This window comes from Gambusia affinis, linkage group LG03 (assembly GCF_019740435.1).
Source record: "Gambusia affinis linkage group LG03, SWU_Gaff_1.0, whole genome shotgun sequence".
In the NCBI taxonomy this organism is placed as follows: Eukaryota; Metazoa; Chordata; class Actinopteri; order Cyprinodontiformes; family Poeciliidae; genus Gambusia; species Gambusia affinis.
The window spans coordinates 23,160,546-23,182,626 of NC_057870.1; the positions used below are offsets into that span (position 1 = coordinate 23,160,546).

At 35.9% G+C, this 22,081-nt stretch overlaps 1 protein-coding gene across 5 annotated transcripts in view; it reads right to left on the minus strand.

The window, feature by feature from the left end:
* Positions 1-22,081, minus strand: part of si:dkey-215k6.1 (transmembrane protein 132C) — a 249,561-nt gene that overhangs the window by 42,242 nt on the left and 185,238 nt on the right. For all 5 annotated transcript variants that reach the window (XR_006370271.1, XM_044112801.1, XM_044112800.1 and 2 more), the window contains one exon: positions 12,395-12,590. Coding sequence is in view for 4 of the 5 variants with exons in the window: in XM_044112801.1 (XP_043968736.1) it covers positions 12,395-12,590 (196 nt within the window). In the remaining variant the exon portion in view is untranslated. The remainder of the gene's footprint in view (positions 1-12,394; positions 12,591-22,081) is intronic.

Consider the following 22,081-nt stretch of genomic DNA (forward strand, 5'->3'; position numbering starts at 1 on the left):
TATATGGGTGTGTGTGTGTGGGTGGTATATTGTGTATAAAGCAATGCATTTTTGCCTGAGTTTATGTCCTTTCTGTACACCTGTGCGTGGTTGGGTGCAACATTCAGGAGATTTTGCAAAGCAGAGAATACCAGAGAGGGAAGCACACAAATGTGTGTGTGTGTGTGTGTTCATTTAAAATGAATTGACAAAAATGTGTGTGATGCAGGAAAAGTCTAGAAAACGTTGTTCTGCCCTGTGATGTTTACTCATGCATGTTTCTGCTGTATAAGGTGTGTGTGCAACTCGAAGTGAAGCAACTAGAGCGAGACCACCCATGTGTGTGCACGCACACACACACACATAAAAGGGTTGACACTGTGAAAAAAATTGAGCCTTTTGCTTTTCAGCAAAATTAGATTTCATGTTAGTACAGGAGCATGTAAGCACTTTTCTTTCTTTTCCTTTTTATTTTTCCATTAGGCTATCAGCAAATTTCTCCCTTCTCTTTCTCTTTTGAACACTTGCACAGAAACACACATTCAGAGATATTTTTTTCAGTCAAAATGGCAGTAGTGACATCAGCTCTGTGGTTTTGTTTCTTGTAAAGGCACAGAGACATTAAGACGCTTCCTCTCTCTCTTTTTCTCTCTCACCCTCGATCTCTCTCTCTCTCTCACACACACACACACACCCTGGGATGTGTATCTGCCTTATCTACTTTTCTGTTCATTCCTTAAACTGTCAGGTTTCTCATTTGGAGGAAATTGCTTGGAACATATACAACTCAGAATCTTCCTTTGTTCACACTGTGACCTTTTCACTACAGTCTAATAAGCCAAACAATGGGACACTGGCCACACAGTCTACTGCTACCTCTGCTGCTGTATAACACAAGTAAAATAAAGTGATTTGAGAAGAAAGGAAAACAAGACCAATTATTCCCCAACAGAGATGCAAAGAATATGGAATACCCGTCATCTGGAATTGAACAGCTTTTGCAACACAAATTTATGGAAGCCATAGTCCTAAGTATAATGCATTTAGAATATGCACTGCCTCTTTCATGTTACAATAAAAGGCTTTATTGTATTTTATTTTATTGTATTTTATACTGCAACATACTAATACAAGGTTGTGCATAACTCTTAAGTGAAAGTGAAAGATTGTTTTCAAAAACCTTTTATGGATAAACATCTGAAATGTTTGCATTTGCATTCAGCTCACCTAAACATAAAGCAGTATCGCTTAAAAAAAAAAAAGATCCTAAGTTTTGAATGATTAGTCCATCTAAACCCAATTGCAAAATATGACTATTAACATAGACTGGTAACTTTAATAGGAGAAGCAGTAGAGCGTGGTTACTCATGGTCTCATGGTGACTCTAGAAGAGTTGCAGATATTCAAGGCTGAAAATCTCTTCATAGAACAACTATTTATCATGCACTCCAGAAATCTGACCTGTATGGAAGAGTAAGGAAAAAAAGCCATTCCCAAATTAAAACATTAGGAAGTCCTGTTTGTGGTTTGCCACAGGTCATGTAGGAAAATATTAAATATCAAGCTGTAGCACTAATCGGTTTGGCATCACCATAAAACACTGGATGTGGAGAAAAACTAACACTGCATATTCCCAGAACACAACATCTCCATGGAAACACATGGTGGCGGGAGTATTATACTGTGGGTATATGTTTCTTTAGCTTAGACTGGGTAAATAGTCAGAGTTGATTGGAAGATGGAGGGAGCTAAATTCGGGGTAGATCTCACAGAAATCCTGGAGCAGTGGTTTACTTTTAAGAAGGGCAGCAGCTCTAAAATCACTGACAAAAAATACAAAGGTTTTAGACCAGAGCATAATCCCGCATTAGAATGGCCCAGTCAAAGCACAGACAGATATCAGATCATAAATCTGAGGGAAAACCAATGTCTTTACATACTAGCAATGTATTCTACCTAAACCTAAGATGTTTTGTAAACATCAAAATTTAATAGGCCAAGCATAAAACCAAAGTAAACAAAGTTTGTAGCTGTAGGAGAAAATCTGAAGACGTTCAGATTTGTCACTGCATACAGACTATGGAGTCCTAAATGCAGCAACACACTAATGTTGCTGCATTTGATGTGTTTCCCCACAGTAAGAGAACTGCTTCAAGTTAAAAACATCATTTAATTAGCCTTTGTAAAACAAGTACTATACATACCTTGTAAAAATTAGAACAGCAAATGGCTGTAAAAATGCACTAAACTCACTACATCTATTGACAGACGTAGCAATTAAGTAATTAGGCAAACTGCTAATGGAGAAATTGACTCTTTTACCAGTTTTAGCAGGAAATTAACAAATTGCCTGCAGGAAGAGTAGAGTGATTTGATCCAGACACAACCTTTGATTCATTATGTAATAATTGTTTAGAAAACATTTCTCTTTAGTGAATGTTTGCCTTGTTGAATGGTAGCAATCATTCCATCATTTAATGTGGAAGTTTAACTCATTTCAGTTTAAAAATATGTTAGAGAGCACCACGTTCATCATGTATTATGCTTTCTTATGCTTAAGGCTTCTTTTTTCACAGCTCTACTCACCAATTTGATGTCAATTAAGAGGTAATACTACTAAAACACGTTTTAATCTAAAAAATACATATTTTAAAAACATATTTCTAATCAGGTAGTCTTATAAATTAAGAAATTAATCTACATCTTGAACAGAAAGATCCCAGCAGAATACTTGTGACTTGAACTGATTTTGTAATTTACCAGAATATCAGGCCAGTGAAGAGAAAAAAATTTTATATTGTGAACTTTTGAAAATGTCTCCCAAGTTCTCTCTACATTTTTTACTTTCTTTGAAAGCAACCATTTGCTTCCTTTTAGAGTTCCGTCATTTTATCCCATAAACCATGACACAGGAACCCCCTGAGCAACCTAAGAAAAAATTAGTCACACTCTTCTCCTACTGTCTACCTTTCTCTCCCAGCACTACGTTTCAACTATTACATTCCTGAAAACTGTTTGCTTGTAGATTATTTACTGCATATGTCCTGATTTCCAGTGCCTATTTGCATTTCTTTTATTTAAATCCCCATATAGTTGCTGCAAACTGTATTATTTAAGGTCTACTGGCACTCCAGAGCTTGCTTATTTCACCTCAGATGAGGCTGCTGAATTTGCATTTATTGTGTTTGTATTGCCAACACCTCAAGGCAATCAGCAGCACCAAACCATAAAAGGAATCTTAAAATGAGACAGATTGCAGCAAGGCGAGGACAGTGAAAGAAAGATGTGAACAAGAAGTATAATAGGGTTTGGATATTGAAAAGGAAGTGAAAGCTGACAGGATAAGTAAAGAGAAAGATATATATATAAAAAGCCAAGTGCAAATATTTAAGACAAGATTGAAAGAGGTTAAATGAGAGAAAGAGAAAAGGTAAAAAATGGTTGGGGAGTGACAGAAACAGATGATGGTGCTGACACCTGGGCGTGCTGCCTAGACCAGAAAGAAGTTCTGTGTGTCTGCATGTGTGTGTATGATTTGTCAGGGATAAATGGCTATTATCACTATGACAATGTTAATTACAGCCAGACTATTAGGCTCGAGGAGTGCCGCCTCATTTATTTGGTTGTAGAGTCGTTGTGTGTAGATGTGTGCTTCTCAGTGTATGTCTATGCAGATTCTCTTTTGTTGACTGCTCCTGTAAGTGGGTGTGTGTTTTTGTGTGAGACAAAGAAAAAATCTAATCTATGTTAGACAGAATAATTACTCAAAATAAAGTGGCGGTGAAATGTTGAAATATTTATTGTGATTTATGTGACTTCCGACTTATTGTGTAAACTGAGTAGGAGACATTTCACCTCTTCCACTCAAGTTATTTTAGGTCCACACTTTCAAAGTTAGAAATTATTAGTAAATATGAAGAGGAAATTTTGTGCCAACTCATCTTAAAAACATTTTCAAAATCAGGAACGCAAATAAAGTAGAATAATAAGTAAGATTCCCCATATTGGATCAGATTTTAGTTTAATAATAATATGGCCTTATTTTGGAACCATAACAAAGCAGAAAAACCACATGAACTTCTTTGGATATAATTTAAAAGATTCTAATACAGTGCATCTAAATGTAACTGAATTGTGTTTATTGAACGTTTCACCTACTAGTAAAACAATTTAGATAGAGTCCAATACCTCACTTTCTTATTGCACTTTTCTCCAAGAACATTTCTGGTGACTCAAGTGTATTCTTAGCCTCTTCACCTCTGCAACCAATTTCAAGTCGTCTCTTACTGCTCCACCTGCCTGTTGGACATGACACTAATTGGAGCTCCTAATGAAGTACTAACAAGTCTGTGGGGTATCTGAGAGTCAATTGCTCCATTCCTGGGTCAATCAGGACACACCTAACCTTTGTCATTCCTTTGCGAATACAAACAGGGCAAGCAAAGGTTGCATCCGCACAAGTAACACGCAAACAGCCTTCACACCCACAAAGTGCTGTCAGGCCTAATGTTTTTCTTAGAGACAGCTGAGATTAGCATGTGTCAATGCTGCACGCAAGTAATTACAGGCAATTTGCAGGAGTGTGTTAAGACTTTTATGCAACATGGTCAAGTAAGATGCCGGTCTAACAACATTACTATATCACTTGTTGCAAACTGAAAGCAAGAACTCTTGCCTCTTTTATGCCACTCTTCTATAAATAAGGGATGCTGCTTGTTGATTAACAATCTCCAACAAACCTTTGAGTATTCACAGAATTACACACATGTAAACTATATTTTGTAGCATTGCATTGTATTTAGGGGTATGAGAAGGAGTCGGAATACAAATTATTGCCACAGTTTTCAGTTTTTTAATTCAAATATCATTTATCCTTTCTTTACACTACACAACCATCCATTATGTATCACATCGAATTAAAATTACATTGTAAGCTAGTAGTTTAAGATGGTACATTACCACATTTACAAAGAGCATGCTTTTGAAGAAATTTCAATCCATTTAAAAGAGGAAATGTCTGGACTCCCTACTATGAGTTATCTCACTGACAAATACCATAGAAATATAACTTAACAGATATCTTAACACGGGTGACATTTTGCTTTCCTTTTCATAAGTTAACAAGATAAGGCAGCACAGAGAGAAGGAAGAGAATGTTGAGACAGAAATAGATGGAGAAAGTGGGAAGTGAAGAGTGAAACAGAGAAAGAAAAGTGAGAAAAGCAACAAAAGCAGAAATTAAATGGGGATTAGGTACTACAAAAGAGAATAATTTTGAATAATCAAACTGAGAGAGGGAAGAATAAAAAGATAGAGGAAAAGAGAGGAGGGATGGAAGCACTTGGTAGATATGAAAGCTAACAGGTCATCCAGCCACACACACATATGGAGTGCATTCATTTAAGTAATTGGGTTTATGCCAGACCCAGACATTTTACCAACTCTATACTTAACCAAAAATCAATACACACCTTAGTCCTGAAACTAATCCCTAGCACAAGAAGAGGACTTCTTCTTATGGGAACCAAGCTTTGGACCCCCTAAGGAGCACTGGGTCCTCAAAATGTAAGTATCTGATGAAGAAATTGGTCGCACAAGGTTAGAAATACTAAAACACACAAACCTGTGTAGTATCCTTGGGAGAATTGTACTTTCAATTTCCAGAGACCTAATTTAATTAGAACTGCCCTGCTCTCGTCTCCTCTACCACCATTTACATTTGTCTGTGTCTCTATATCTCTTTTCCTCTTTGCTTCTGTTCACTTGAAGGACTGACACACATCCACTGGACCTCTCTTTGTTTTTGTTTTTGGACCTCTCCTTCAATTTAGGAAAGCTTGTCTAATATAATACAATAAATATTTAAATGATTACAAACCCTAGTTTATTTCTTCACTCAGTGTTTTCAGGGCCTAAACTATAATTAAATAAAAAAAAAATAAAAAAAAAAAAACTCATTGTGAAAACTCTTGTGAAAAGAGTTCTGCATCTCACGTGAAAGCATAACGGGTCAGAGAAGTTTCTGGATGGTGCAGTGCAAAAGACTCATTCATTCATTCATTCATTCATTCATTCATTCATTCATTCATTCATTCATTCATTCATTCATTCATTCATTCATTCATGCATACAGTTCAATTTGATCCTAGTTATAAAATGGTGCAGTTATGTTGAGTGTATTAAGTTGTCAAGGGAAACTCATCAGACTGTATTGAGTGAATCCGTCTTTGTGAAACAAGCATGTGGAGTCAATGAATAGCTGAATGCATCAAGCTTATTTACTCAACTAAATTTTGTATCTTTTGTATAAAAATTGTTTTCAATTTGAACATTTTATTGGGACAAAAAAGTATGAACAGAATTGGAGGGGAAAATACTTTTTCATATTATTGTCATTGATGTTGAGTTTTAAAAAATTACAGCCACAGACAAAAACACAAAAACATTGATTTTGTTTGTTTTGCTGTTTGATCAGGCTGTTTATTAGCCTCTTGTGATCTCTCTTAAATAGTCTTGTTGTATGCCTTTTTCCCTTTAATTTCTTGCTTTCTGCTTCTAAATTTTTATTTTTTATTTTTGTTTGTTCTCTGATACATCTTAGTTTTCCATCTCTTCTCTCTCTCTTTCCCTGGCCTTCATTTTGTTTTCTCATTGCTTCCCTTTCTTTTAAAATGTCATTATTTGAATTTAGTAATTTTATTTATTTATTTTGGTATCTGAATAATTAAAGTTGTAAAATAGCAGGTATAAAAATGGCTAGCGATAATCCAGAGTTAGGAGTCAGGTGATTTGCTCTTCTCTTCTTTTAGACTGCACCACACCTCTATCTGCTCTGATACTGTTTTAGTGGTCTATGAAGAACCAGTTGTCAGACTGAGCATTTCCCAAATGTCATTATGTAACTAAGTATGAAGGAGTTTGTTTTAGATTTGGTTCAGGGGAGAAAAATCAAATCAGTCAGTCATGGTAAAATTGGGAGCTTTGACTATTATTCTGTTTCTCATTTTCTTTGAAAGTTTTTTTTCTGCAGCCCTGGAGAAATCCTAGATTTTCTACAATACTTTATCTTAAAGCAAATAATTCAGACTTTTTCGAACTTCCTCAACAAAGAAGATTTAAACAAATAAAACATGTAGCTTCTGAACCTTTGAATTTGAAAAACCCTTGGTTTGGTGCAGTATATTTCACTCCAGGTGAGTTTTATGCTGAAAACTAGATTAAATATGCTGGCATAGTAGATGTGTAAACAAGTACTTACATTACCTTTTTGATTTTTTTTTAAGCATTCAAAAGGCTAGTAGAAAATTGAAACAATAATTATTATTTTTTTTTTAAATGAATAATCTCAAATCTAAACAGGAAATAAATTCTGTAGAATTGCATCTTACGTGGAATCTTGTGATTTGGCATTTTATTTAGTTTGGGGAATTAAGTTTTTTTTTAAATAAATAGTTGTTGAACAAATTTGTTTCAAAGTCTTTCATTGATATGTTTAAGTGGTTTTATATTGTTTTAAAGCTATCTTGCAATGTCAACATCGAGTTAAGTCAACGTACCATCATGCAAACTTCTGTAAATGGAAACAGAAAAAAAATGTGCCTTTTGCAATAGAGACGTTAAGTTACAATTAACATGCTGGAGGTAAGCAAGCAGGGGAATCCTGGTAAATGTTAGAACTCTAAAAGATAAACACAGAAAGATGCTTAGAGTGTAGAAAAAGCTCACAATGTGAGAAAAAGAAATAAAGGAATAGATGAATAAAGGTGTACCCCTTAAGCCTTTTAATGAGTTGGGTATGTGTATGAGAGTGGTTTCATTAACAAATATTTGATTTTTCAGTTTCTTTTTCTGCACTTACTAGCCTTTTTCTACACAACCAATCAGAAGAGGGAAATTAGGAAGCCACTTAGCAAAACTGATCTGCTAAAAGATATGAAAATTCACTCATACACACAAGCATCTTTAAGAAACAAAGATAAACAAGTATCCTAATTAACAATTAATTACATAGTAAAGCCTCAGAGAGAGGTGAAACTCTGGAGAAATGAAGGAGGATGAAGATGAGACAAGGGCAAATGGAGTAGCAACATTTGGGAATGACGGATGGGAATTTATAAAAAGAGGAGCGGGGGGGGGGCGTGCTCCGGTGGCGTAGAGGGTAGCGCGCCCCACGTTTGGAGGCCTTCAGTCCTCGTCGCGGCAGTCGCGGGTCGATTCCCGGACCCGACGACATTTGCCGCATGTCTTCCCCCCTCTCCTTCCCCCTTTCCTGTCAGCCCACTGTTGTATAAGGGACACTAGAGCCCACAAAAAGACCCCCTGGTGGGAAAAAAAAAAAAAAAAAAAAGAGGAGCGGGCATGAGGTTAGGGAATACAGAGGCAGAAGGGAAGAGAGAAAAGTGCTTAAACCTGAAAAAAAAAAAAAAAAAACAACTAATGAGAAACTGAAATGAATACTGAAATTCTGGAGATCCACAAAGCTGTACAATTACTATCAGGCACAAGCAAGACGGGATAAAGATTTAACAGATAGTTTTAGTTTTTATGTTCTTCTACCATGAGCAACAAAATAGATAACAGATTACAGATTACAATGTGTGTATCTAATAATTTGTGTACCTACTCCTATTATATGTCAGAATAAAACAGTATTGTTTTTCTACACAGATTTCTATTCAATTTGAATGGTCTTTTTTTACTCTGGAAAGTTTAAACTATTTAACTATCTGAGATAAATAAAATGCTACAAAATGAGTCCATTGGTTTCAGTGAGTTTATTTATGTCATCTACAACATGATCTTTGTTTATAGAATCACATTTTTTCCATCTTTTGCCATGTTGTTGCTTCACTCACTGACTTTGGCACCCAATTCTTGAAAAAATGATATAATACAAGTAACACCGCTCTGAATAGACTGCAGTATCTTACTATTTTGATGATGAGTTTAGGAGGAAATTACAACTAAGATTGCTTCAGGGTTAATTTGGAGAGCAGAAATCATTAGCTAATCTTAACCAAGTTGAATTCAGTCAGTTTATTATATCCAGTCTGTTAATATCTGTGTTTTTCTCTCTTTGGCTCCACTCTCGCCTCTCTGTTCAGCTCCCCCTGACAACTCTCCCTCCTAAACCCTCATCTCGAGATGAAACCAATTTTTTAGGCCCCACAGGAGACAAATTACTCCTAATAATCCCTCGTTTCTTGGAGAGAGATTCTTTCGTCCCAGCTCAGCCGAGGAGGCCAGAGCCTTAATGGATATATGGAATTAGGGGGAAAATATTGGAGATGGATCAGTGATGACAGACCGTATTCTGATTCTCATTTCTGCTTCCAGAAAAAATAAATTAATAAATAAAGAGAGCCATTCTGTATCTACACATCAGCTCTGTTGATGTGCTGACTCTTGACATGCGAGCTGGTAGCTGATGGCTGATGTAGATTTTGAATCATATAAACAGTTGAAGCAGAAATAATGTTTCAAAGCCAGCATACAAAGCCCCTGATGCAATTATGTGTGACGCAAAGCTTTCAGGTACTTTAAACAGCTGTGAGCAAGATTTCATATTTTACTGTAGTTGTATTTCAGATGCTTCCCAAATTGTGATCCTCTGATGTGAAATTGGCTAAACTGAAAGATGTAAAACTGTTTGAAAGCTTCCACATCTAACTCACTTTGAAGTTACACCTCTAGCTCTTAATTCTATTCCTTTACTCTTCCTTCTCGCAAAGACCTGGGAAAAAAATGAAGCTTTCATCTTGGCGACCTATCACAATGACCCCTCTCAGTGACAGACACCTTAAACAACCAACCGATAATCAACACCTGGTCAGGCAGCTCTAGTAAACAAATCAGGAAGCCCAAATGGCTTGTAATAACAGCCATTTTGATGCTTTTACCAAAGGGGAAAGGCAAAAGATAGATGAAGGGAGAGAAAGTAAAATTGCATGTGTAGATATGTGTATACAAAGATAAGTGAGGCTGTTCTTGCATTTTTGCTGAAGATGAAACAGTCTTTCGGTAGAGTAAGTCTGAAGAAAGTATGTATGGAAGTCAGTTTTCATCAGTATTGTCTTAAACCCCTCTTTACATGATTGGTATTTTGTCTTTTAGGGAATGCAATAAATTACTCATCTGAAAGAAATTGGACAAATTATTATATCGGAAACATCAGAAAAAAGTTGCCTTTCAAGTTTTTCTTTGTTCAGTAGCTTTAAATCAGGTGCTACCAGTTCTGCTTTTATCTTGTGAGAGTCAGGTCCTCTGACTCAAGACTTTCTATCAAAACCTTTCACTTCAATTACAGCTGCAAATAATTCAGGGTATATCTCCACATTTCACCTCTCTGTCAATACTAGCAAAGGAATCCCAATTGCATGATGCTGCCTACACCACCCAGAGTCGGTCCTCAAGGACTCTACACCATAATTGTGAGGATACTCTTGCGCCACAAATGCCATTTTCTATGTTGGTTAAAAAGCAAAATTTTGGTTCATCTCACCAGCAGACCTTATGTCCCATATTTGTTGTGCTCCTTTACATGGCTTGTTGCAATCTTTAAAAGATTGCTTTTTCATTGTGGTGTCTATATGCCACTCCTTCACCGACATCTGATTTATGAGGTGTACAACTAATAGTTGTCCTACTAAGATGACCTGTCCTACCTAAACCATCTCATGAGCCTGTTTTCTGATTAGTGCTTTTCTTATCTGAACTGTAAATTTGCAAGGAAAGCCGTCTGTTATTAGGTCTGAAATACTGAAAACCAACACTCACTGAATCTCTCTATCTTTAGTGTAATGAAAGGAATATGGTATAAGCACATTCGGTTAGATCCCATTGTGAGCTGATGATAGCATTAGGCTTCATATTATACTTTGTTTATAGGGGATCAATTCTCCACGAAAAGTTAAAAGCTTGGGATACCATTTTAAAACCTGACCATGCTTTTATTTTCTCTGTTGTGACAATTTAAATTTTTTTTCCACAAATGTTTTGTAACAAAACCTTTAAGGCATTCAGAAAGCACATATCCAGAGATTAACTTCTTGATCTCAAAGGATTTTAGAAGTAATTTCCACCTGAAAAATACATACCAAACTAAATCTAGAACAGCTCCCCAGTTATCAGATCAAAATCCATTAGCATTTTTAATGTGTTGTTCTGTAGTATTGTTTTATTGCAAGATGTGACTTAGCAGCTCATTGCTAAATGAAATAAAATGTATAAACATTCATCCAATAATTTGAAGTTGAAGTAGGATGTATGATGGTGTTTGTTTGCTATTTCAGAAAAGGAAAGGACCTTTCAGTCTATGTTTGTAATAAATACTAGTGTTTTAACCGTTAATCCAATGATGCAAATTTAGCTGTCCACAGAAAGCTGTCAATGATTGTTGCATATAAGTATATATTCTATCTTTGCACTTGGAGCTTTGGCATGATTTATCATTAAATTGTATTTCTGTTTTGAGTCTTTTTTTGTCATTCCATCATTATGTTGATGAAAAAATATTATAGGTAAATTCTGTAGTGTTGCAGTTTGGAATAATGGTTTCCTATAGTTGCCAAAAAGAGGAGGCTTAATGAAATCCATTAAGCAAAATTGGGTTTTGTTACTGAGACTTTGCTGTTTGAAGTAGGGCTATCAGGCCAGATTAGCTTGACCTCAGTACTAATGGACGTAGGAGGGGTTTGAAACAGCATCCCTCATTTCATTTTTGGCTAGTGGTCTCTAGTATTGGATTTGAGTTTGTGAACAAGCTAACTCCTGTAAATGAGTTTTGTAACGTTTATTTTGGTGCTCAACTTAGATTTATTTTTATAAGTGTGTTTATGGGTGCAGAAAATCACACAGATAAAATACAATTTTACTAGAAAAATAAAAGCTTACTAAATATGGTATGTCTTCATTAAGTTTTATTAAATAACTTAATGAGGCTTCTAATTGTACACAAAAACCCACAAGAAAAAGAAAAGCAGCTTACTAGTTAAGATTTGCACACATAGCATAGAAATATTTCCCTGAATCCTTACACATGGCTTAGGCTCTGGATTGATTTATTTAGAATGACAAGTGTAAAACGGCAGACGATTTCGACTGAAAATGGGACTCTGTCAGCTATCAAAGTACATTATTATGTGTTTTTATGGCTCTACTTTTTATTATTAAAACTTTGGTCGGCTGAAACCACTTGTGTGTGAGAATCTAGAAGGTTTGCATCCAACGCAGTATAAACAAAGTGAACTTTAATCTTAGGCTAACCTGAACAAATGGGAAGGACTGGGGTGTCACCACAAAGGTTAGGAGGAGGAGCAAAGAAGAGATGAAAAATGGAATCTATTCAGGCATGAAAAATATGTGCAGCTGTAATCGTAGATCTGTATCTGCTCTCATCTGGAAGCAAATCTCTTACCTCTGCCAGTGGCACAATGCCCTGGATGTCGGAATTGCTAATGTAGAGGTGGGAAACTTGCTCTGTTTGCTTCAAAGCCGTCTGTGTGTTAGCGGAGTATTCCACAGTCCAGCGCAAAGTCTGGGTTGGCTTCAGATTAATCACGTTGTCAACCTCAAAGTCCAGCTGCATTACCTCATACGAGTGACTGTTCAATCTATAAAGACAGAGAGAGGATATCAGTTATTCAACATGTTTAATGAAGACTCATACTGACTTTGCCAGGGAGAATGGTTTGCATTCTGACTGCTAAAGTGCAGCATGTAGAGTTGTGACCAAGCTTGGATGCTTTTTAAACTGCTAATGCAATACATTCGTTCATGGATTGTATTCTTTTCCAAATATTTGAAAAATAACGCTTTTGTACTCCAACACAGAAAGGAATTTGCTGGGAAGCAAAGAATTGTTTAAAGTGTATCCACAACTTCTTTAGATGTTGTATCCTGTGTTTTTGAGGGTTCTTTCACAGCAGATTGAGACAATCTTTGGTCTCCAAGAACTCCACAACTTGTTGGAAACCTTCTTTATTATGAAAGTAAACACAATGGGGCTACTTCTTAAAAATGGGTTTTTCCTGGCCATCGTAAAAAAATGCTACCACAAGAGGTATCAAACCTGCCAATGATTGTATAGATCTGACAACAGCCATGCAATAATCAGTGGAAATACAGCTGTAAACGTGCCAGAGGTATACTGATCTCCAGCATCAGTTTTTGTCTTGCTAAGAAGTAATGAGTATCAATATTTCATTGTTGGATCAATAGCAAGAGAACATTTAAATGAGAGGAGAGGTTTCTGTACAGTTCTGCAACACAATGTGAGAACATCCTGGCAGGTGCAGTCAGAAGTATTGATGCAAATTAAATCTAAAATTAGATGTTAAAATAAAAAGAATAACTTTAATAAACCCCCACAACATTTCTATGAAAGTTTGATGTCAGGTATGTCTCACATGCAATTTTGAGTAATTGTGTACACAATTACAGTTTTGTAATTGTATACTGGATGGTTTTTAATGTCACAATAACCATGACTTTTGTTTGCATTGAAGAATCATCTGTTCTCCATGCTAAGTTCGTGATGTATGAGGTTGAACTAATTATACCAACATGCAGCTGGTCCATTCTGACATACTACCTTTAAGAGCTAACAGTCAAAATGGGATCTCACAAGAGATTCCCATTCCCTTTGTCTCTCTGAGCTACGCCCCAAAGAGGGCGTTACCTACTGTGTCATCCTTTACCCCAGCTCTCATTTGCATTTCCTAACATGATTTCCTTTAGGTTTAGCTTAGCTTTAGCTTAGCAACTAGCTAAAAGAGGTAAAAGGAAAACACAGAATTATTTCTTCTCAACAGCATTTAAGTGGACCTCTGTTTTTTGTATAAAAAGCAGAATCTGTCACTACCAGTCTGTAAGTGGTTCACCACCTCTGCTGCTGCTGATTGGACAGATGTTCCAGCCCTGTGAGCCAGTCAGCTCTGCCTTCTGCTCATCTGGCTGCTCATCTGCAGCTGCTTAAATATCGAAACACACTTACATTCTAGGTGACTGTGATTCGATTTGAGCAGCGTACCCTTGTGTCTTTTGTTTTCGTGGCTTGAATGAATGTATGTTTTGGAGACTGCGCTTGATTAGACACCAATTTAATTTGTCTTGGATCAACACGTTGTGTAATGGCCCAGCTACTTCAATTGTGTACTTGGAGGCAGGTCAGGTCTGGTTCTTTTCTCTGTTACCCACTTCAACTATTTAGATTACTTTACATTGGTTATCGCCAGTAACCTCAGAGGTGCTGCCTCACATGTATTTATGTTTGGTTGGCTAATGTCTTTTTTGTTTTATTCTGAATGAGGAAAGATTTAGGCAGTTTTAAGTGCCTCAAGTTAGAAGAGCTTTATTTAAATCATTTATTGATTTAGAAACATCCATGGGGCCACAGCTCCTCCTTTAGTTTGATGTCTCCTGATGAGACTCTGGTTTTACCTTTCTTTGTTCAATATTATCTTAAAACACTCATTAAACCTGTTAGGCCTGTTAAACCATCTATTTTATTATAGTACCCTCGTGATGTCTAGCTGAGCTTGATTGTAACACATAATGTGGTCTTAGTCATCATTTAGTGAACAAAATTATTTCCTAAAACTTTGTTTATTTTGTTGAGGGATTCTAGTTTCTTATTTAGAACTCATTACGTAGCAAAAGGTTTGAGATGTCAAGAACATTATTAGATCTTGGGTTCAAAGAGGGAGAAATCCAAACACAAAGGTTGGGCTTTTGTTTAGATATCATTTAATAATACATCTTTCCTGTATAACTTCAGTCACCTATCACAATTGTAGAGAAATGTCTTTTAAAGTGAGCTCATTCTTAGACTCCAAAGCATTTTTACACATCTAACGCATAATCTGAAATGTAACTGGAGAAGACTAAAATGAGATTAAGTTTTTAAAATTTAAGTTAGCAATGAATTGATTCACATGAGTAAAGTTGATCAAACTGATCAAAATCAAACTATCAAACTGCATATGTAAGAATCCCCAACCCTAATTCTTAATACTTCCACTGTTTCCTGAAACTTAAAAGTTACATTTGAGAAATTAGTAGTTTATTATGGGAATAACTGGGTACTTCCTAGAAGTTACCGTGTACTTTTCTAAAAGCAATCAGGTGTGAATTAAAAAGGTTACATTATGGAACCTAGCAACTCTTTAAACTGTAGATTTTTGTTGTTTGAGTGTTTTAAAAGTTTTAGTATTTAACCTGTTCCAAGACATATGCATTATGTAAGTTTGGTTTGCCTTTCTACTCACCAGATATCTTAATTTCACCAATCTTTTGTGTGAAGTAAAATAAAAATTTGTATTTGATTAATTAGTACTATGAAGATACTGAAGCTTTCTATGCCCTTTCTACAGATCTGTTGACAGATTCAAAGGGGATTTATGAATGACTGAAAGGACTGAAGTGCTCATTACAAGATCATTGAGCAGAATAAAATTGTGTGAATGCCACTTCTAGCATGAATTCTACTAACTGATTTCTGAAATGTAACAATTAGGTGCAGAAAAAAAGGTATGCATTTCACACTAAGTGTAACAGAAAAAATATGCAGACAAAGGTTCAATGTGCATAATATTACCGTATTTCTATGATTTCAAGAAGAGACATAATTCAGATACTTTTCAGATAAACAGAAATTATTGTCACTGTTTTGTCAATTCCCTCAAGGAAGGTTCTGTTACATTTTCACACAGTCACACATACACCAGAGACATTGAATCCTGGATAAAAGGTAAAAGTTTTAGTGTTCAACCTGTTCCAAGGCATATGCATTATGTATATATTAAGGTCATGGCAAAAGAAGTCACAGGGGGTTTGCAGTAAATGGTGTCTGTGTGAAAATCAAGACATTTGTCTGAAAAGATGGGTGGATGATAAGTGAAAAAAGTAGAACAAGGAGGAAAAACTGATGGAGTGTCAGTTTGCCTTGACCTCTTTTACGTCACTGTCATGCTTGATTCTCAATCATCTATCTTCACCTAACCTCATGTCCAGTCTTCCATCATATCCTACCATCACATATTGCTGTTGTTCACAAGTTGGAGAGACAAATGCTACATTTTGGAATATATGCTTTCTATTTCCTGTTCTTCAATTACCTTCAAGAAAGAAAGAAAGAAAAAGAGAACTCCATCTATCCTATGTTGCTTAGTAGTTTGGAATAATATTTGTGTTAAAATGGCCATTCTATAAAATAATTAATGTAAATCATTTAGAGACAAAACCTGGTGGTGAAGACAGCTAAATAAATGGGCAAAAAACTTTCTTTTTAAAAATTTGATAAACATCTTTTCACTCAAACTTGTTACTTTTTAGTTTATCTGACATTTTTGCTGTACAGTGGTTCGTCTTTATTAATTTATTGGTATCCCTTGAACTCATTTTCTTTTCTTTTCTTCGTTTATGTTTCCTAATTGCTAAGGACAGATTAGCCCCAGCCCAGTTTAAAATTTTAGTAGGACAAAAACTCAAAACTTGGATAAGCCTCGACACACACTGAGAGACAATGCTCTGTCACTCTCATTTTCCGTTTCTGTCTTTCTCACTCTCATAGATACATGCACACAGACGATACACAAGCAACACACTTCTCCCGTTTCTCCGCCTTGTGCACAAGTCGATAGCACACATGTGCTCAGACCTATCCAAAAATTGTTGAGTGTGTTTTGGTGCAGTAATCGCTGGAGCAGAAAAAGAAATGTGTCTGCAGTGACAGGTTCGTTCAGGTGTTAGCTTCGTCACAACCACTAGAATCTGAAACAATATTACACTGTTCTCTAGTGCATACACATACGAATACATTCCCACACAAACACACACAAGAGGTACTCCCCAGAACTCAGAACTGACCAAATAAAAAAACTGTAATAGTCCAAGAAGCTTTTCACAACTTTTCAGCTTGTTTTTCCTCAGACAAAGCTAATCCTAATGGCTAGTAAACACTGGTCTTTGTGTAATGATTATATAAATGTATTTCACTTAGTGAATTGAGTTACTGAAATTATACTAAATGAACTTTTCAATAGCATTCTAATTTACTGATTACAATTGTATCCTTATATCTTTTAGTAGATAAACATCTTATCTGACTTTGTTAAGCAAAGATGTTAAAGAGGCATCCTCTGAATTGTTTGACTTTAATACATGGAACCAGAAAATATATGTTTTAAAATTAAAAAAAATATTAAATTTGAATGGCTAAATTTGAATAGAATGGTCATTTAAGTTGTAGAAAAAATGCCAAATAAGTAATTATTTAATTATTTTTGGAAATGTTTGTAAAAGTGACAGGAAAATTGTTGTTATTTCAATTTCCCTCTAATATCTGTGTACTTTAGGGTGGGATGAGAAGTGACAGAAAAGACACAAAATTCAACAAAATTACAGCATAAAACATTAAAGAATTTCAACATTTTTAAAGTAGCCAAGCATCTTGAAAATAAACTTCTTCTGCCATGAGAAAAGCTTTTCCAGGCCCTTTTAGAATGGAAACAAAGTAACATCTATGAATAATGATGTGCTTCCTGGAACCACAGACTGTGATTCTCTGTAGCTGTAAACTGGATTTTGTGCATCAGGGCATCACCCTTTGGGATATTACTACTGACTTCTAGTAGCAGTCCTTTTGCTCTCAATATTTGACACATTTCCCAATTTCTGATTTGGAAGGGAAGAAAAAGTGCCATCAGCAACAATTCAAATCACAACTAAAAAGAATAACTAATATGTATGTACTTTGTGCCCTTGGCCAACAAAAATAAATGTTTTTGAACATAGATATCTTATTTGACTCACTATAACAATTCATTTCAGTTTAATATGATGTTTAGATGTCTACAGGAATTGCTGATTCCAAATGTTGTTTCATAACAGCATAAAACTGGAATAAGCAAAATAAATCAGAAAAAATGCTACAATAATTTATTGCATCTATTATTAAATTAATTTCAAAGATGTAATGAGAATCAAGCATTTCAACAATGCAACTTCAAAAAGTTTGAATACAGTTTAAAAAAATGTCCCTGTCTATTTGTCACTTGATAGCTGACCATGAAATAAGGAGGACAGGCAGATGTCTATCTTTTTGATATTAAATTGCTCCGGGAACTGCTTGGGGAAGCTGGGATGGCTTAGCCTATAAACCCAGATAAACGGAGACACTTCTGGCAGCAGCGAGTGATTTCTGAGATGTGACGGTTGGACTCACTTTGGTGTCTAACTTGTTTGGTACTTATGGGACTCTTGAAGCTGATTAGAAGAAATTATTGACCCTCTCCACCCCTACTTTCTGTTTAGCCATCAATTAAGGAACTTAGTACCCAGTCTGGACCAGTGCAGATAAAATTATGAATGCAGTCACAGAAAGATCACCTCTTGTTCTAAAAGGTGGGTTGAGATATTTTGCAGTTTTTAAATATTTCAGAAAATGTATGTCATATGTGGCATGCAAGTAAGAAAGGACTTGGCTCAAATATCCAGGGGGGAAGCACAAGGACACACACAGATCCTGCGACACCTCCAGTGGACTAAACGCCAAGGACCCGTCCATCTTCCTGTCACAACTGTAACTACAATACACACCAACCTGCACTGGATCAAAACACAGCAGTTTGTGTCAAACTGCTTCATTTCACTGAGAGTTAGGGCTGGCTCATGTGTTTATTCTTAGAAATAGAAATATTGCAGATATTTATTAAGAGACAGAAGTAGAAAGTAATAGTTTCCAGAATAGGTTTTGGTGTCATCTGCCACCTGGTGTGACCACTTTATTAAAGTTTAACACATAAGGTTAAGTCCAAAACTGCTCATACTCTTTGCAGATTTAGATTCACCAACACATTTCATGTAGCTGGAAGTAATTTTATGCTTTGAAAAGGACCAGCCTGTATCCTGACTGGAATCTTTTTAATTTAAACCAAAGGGGCATTGAAAAAAAATATTTTCACAGCTTTAACAGAAGAATGAATAAATGATACCCACTTCATTGCTGTGGCAGGTACCACTTCATAAGGACAATGCACGCCTTCAATAGTTACAGAAAAGTAATCAATTTCTCTAAAGTGTTTTTCTTAGGGAGTCTCCACTTACGGCTCTTCTGTAATTAAAACCTAACTGCTGATCCCTTGCTGGTTTGTGTCCCTGAAGACAGGTAGGTGGTGAAGTAAAAAAAAAAAACAAAAAAAAAAACAAAAAAAAAAACATAAACATCTCCCACAAAGAGGCAAAAGCCACATATACAATCTGTAAACATACTCGGAGTCCCTCACACCATGTAGTGAGTGCTCGGAGGACAGGGGCGTCTTATCAAAGAGTACCATAGGAAAGTGGTGGTCTCAGGGGAAATTCAAAGGACAATGGAGAACAAACACACGCACACATGAGCCAAAAGACATTCACCGCTGGCAAGAAAAAGAGAAAACATCCCCTGGGAGAAAACAAGGTGTAGCAAAAGGGGGGATGGAAATGGGAGAAGAACAAGAAAACAACAAGGAGGAACAATTCTCCACACTTTGCTCAGAGGAAGTTGTCACTTACGGCATTTCCCCCTCAGCATCTTCACAGCCGGTGGCTCACTGCATGTTTGTGTGTATGCTTCTGTGTATTTGTCAGAGAAAAATAAACTCTTGAGATTCTTAAGACAGACAGATAACTTTTGTGTGTTCTGGACTCAGAGCAGCAACACATGAACACAGAAGATTCCTGGATTTGGCACCTTGTTGACCCCAAAGCCAAGTGTGTAAATATGCACACCAAATTTTGAGTGTTTGTGATTTTATTCTCTTCCATCACACACGTAAAGGAAAGCACTTATCCAGAAAAACATGGGTTATCCAAGACAAATTATGAGCATTTTTTGCTGCTACAATAAGATTATCAGTTTCTAGTTATATAAAATGAATCATTGTGGGCAATCTACAACACAAGGAACTATTAATTTATGCAATGCATTAACAGATTCCTTTAATTAGTTTGAATAAATTCTTGTAGCTTTCAAGACAAACAGATGCTCTACTCTACTTCCATTTTTTGAAGTACAAAAGATAGCAAAATCAGAAGTTATACTTGTAAAGTATGAGTAGTTGTTTAAAGATAGAGTGGATTTTTCCTGTTTAATATGACTCAGCTGAGTTAACAATACTCATGATGTTTCAGCCGAAGTTATAACAATGACTTTACATTAACAAACACAAAAAATGTGACTGAACAGAAGGCTTCATTCACTCTATTCACTAAAAACCCAAGGAGATGGAAAAAAAACAACAAAAAACCATCAAATATCCACAGTAAAGTCCCAACAATCACTGACATGGCAATGATAAGTACACTTCAGTTTCATTTTTCAATGCACACTTTAAAACTAACAAAAAAGTGCATGCGTATGTAAGAGAAGGAGTGAGTGTGTTTCTGCTGTCAAGAATACAGTGAGGTTGTCACCAAGAGGACAGAGGGGACTCTGGGGAAATGAGCTTGCAGAAACAAAGGACAAACACAGAATAACCCTCACATACGAACCAATGCAAACTGTGGCTCAGTTATGATGAGCTGTGGATTACTACAAGTTTAGTGCTAGGAAAAAAAATAATTAATTACAGAAAGTGGGTATACTGCACTTCTTAAATATTCATTAGAATATGTGCATGACATACCAGCATATGCTCTCAAGGTGAAAACTGATAGATGGCTGTAGGATAGATCAATGGTACAGAACCAGTGAAGAAAGACACACAGTCTTCTTTTTAGTGACATAGTCTTTCTAACTTCCTTTTGTTCGTGGCTTTAAAAGTACTTAAGCGCTATTTCACTTAAAAACGTCACGTTAATGCAGAATTAGATTTGGAATTGTCTAGTTTTAAAATACAAACAGATCTTCTATAAAGCTGTAAGATGCTATTTTTCTTCAAAAAAAAAAATTAAAATAAAAAAATTATGTTTTACTTATTTGTTAAAACTTTCAGCATCTCATGACAGTGCGGTATGAGACAGATAATCTGTGAAAAGATCGATCTCCTCCACTTCCTCCCTGTGCTGCCGTCTGAAGAAATATACCAATCCTGGTCAAAAACAACTAATCAGAGCCAGGAGGCAGGTCTCATACCATGTTGAATGACATGACACTTTTAGCAAATATGTAAAAGCATATATATATATATATATATATATATATATATATAGTAACAAACTGTACAGCCACCAGGAGACTAGAACATGTTATTCTAATATATGCAACCCAGTCTCAAACACATTTTCTGAGCATTATAGATAAAGGAACCACATGTTCTAGTTTATGCAGGACTTTGCTGCTTTGTAGCCTTTTCCTCAAGGTCTTTTAAGGCATTGTGTGGGGTCATGATGATTTAATAAAGGCAATCACTCAAGTAAAATACCATCCTCAGATTGTTCTTGTAGCCCAAATCCACCCTGGCACATGTAGGTAAACAGTTTCTCTGTAGAATGCATGAAATGCTGACAGGACATGTGAAAAAAGGAAGCAACAAGCATAAGCCAATGATTATTTTATCCGGGATGTTTGATTTATTTTTTATTTTTTTGAATGTCAAACCTAATTTGAAGAAAGTAGTTAAGTAATTAGATTGAATCATTCTATATTTTGCTATAAGCATCATTTCTACATATTTTTCGTCTTGCAAATTTCCCTGCCTTGTGAGGAATTGTTTTGTTTTTGGTGTTGCCACCTATGCTAGTTATTTTCTTGTATGATTGCACATAGGTATTTCTCTGATATGCACAGAACCCCCTGTCAAGTGCCTGTAAACACAAATATAGGCCCATGCCATCTCTTTTTCTTGTTCAGTCTTCCTTGCTCATAGCTACCCCCTACCCAGACAGCAAAATATTCCCCCCTTTCATTTCTAACATACACAGGTGGTAAATGCACACCTTCGCCACACATACTGCTTGCTTTTATCATTCACCCATTAAAGTACCTCCTCATACTCTAGTTGTCTTTCCTCATTTTAACACAAGCTACATGTTCTCTCTTTTCATCCTATATACACAAGGGGACAAACACAAACCCCCTTGTGTCCCTACACCAACAAAAAAACATGCAAATGCTTTTAAGAGA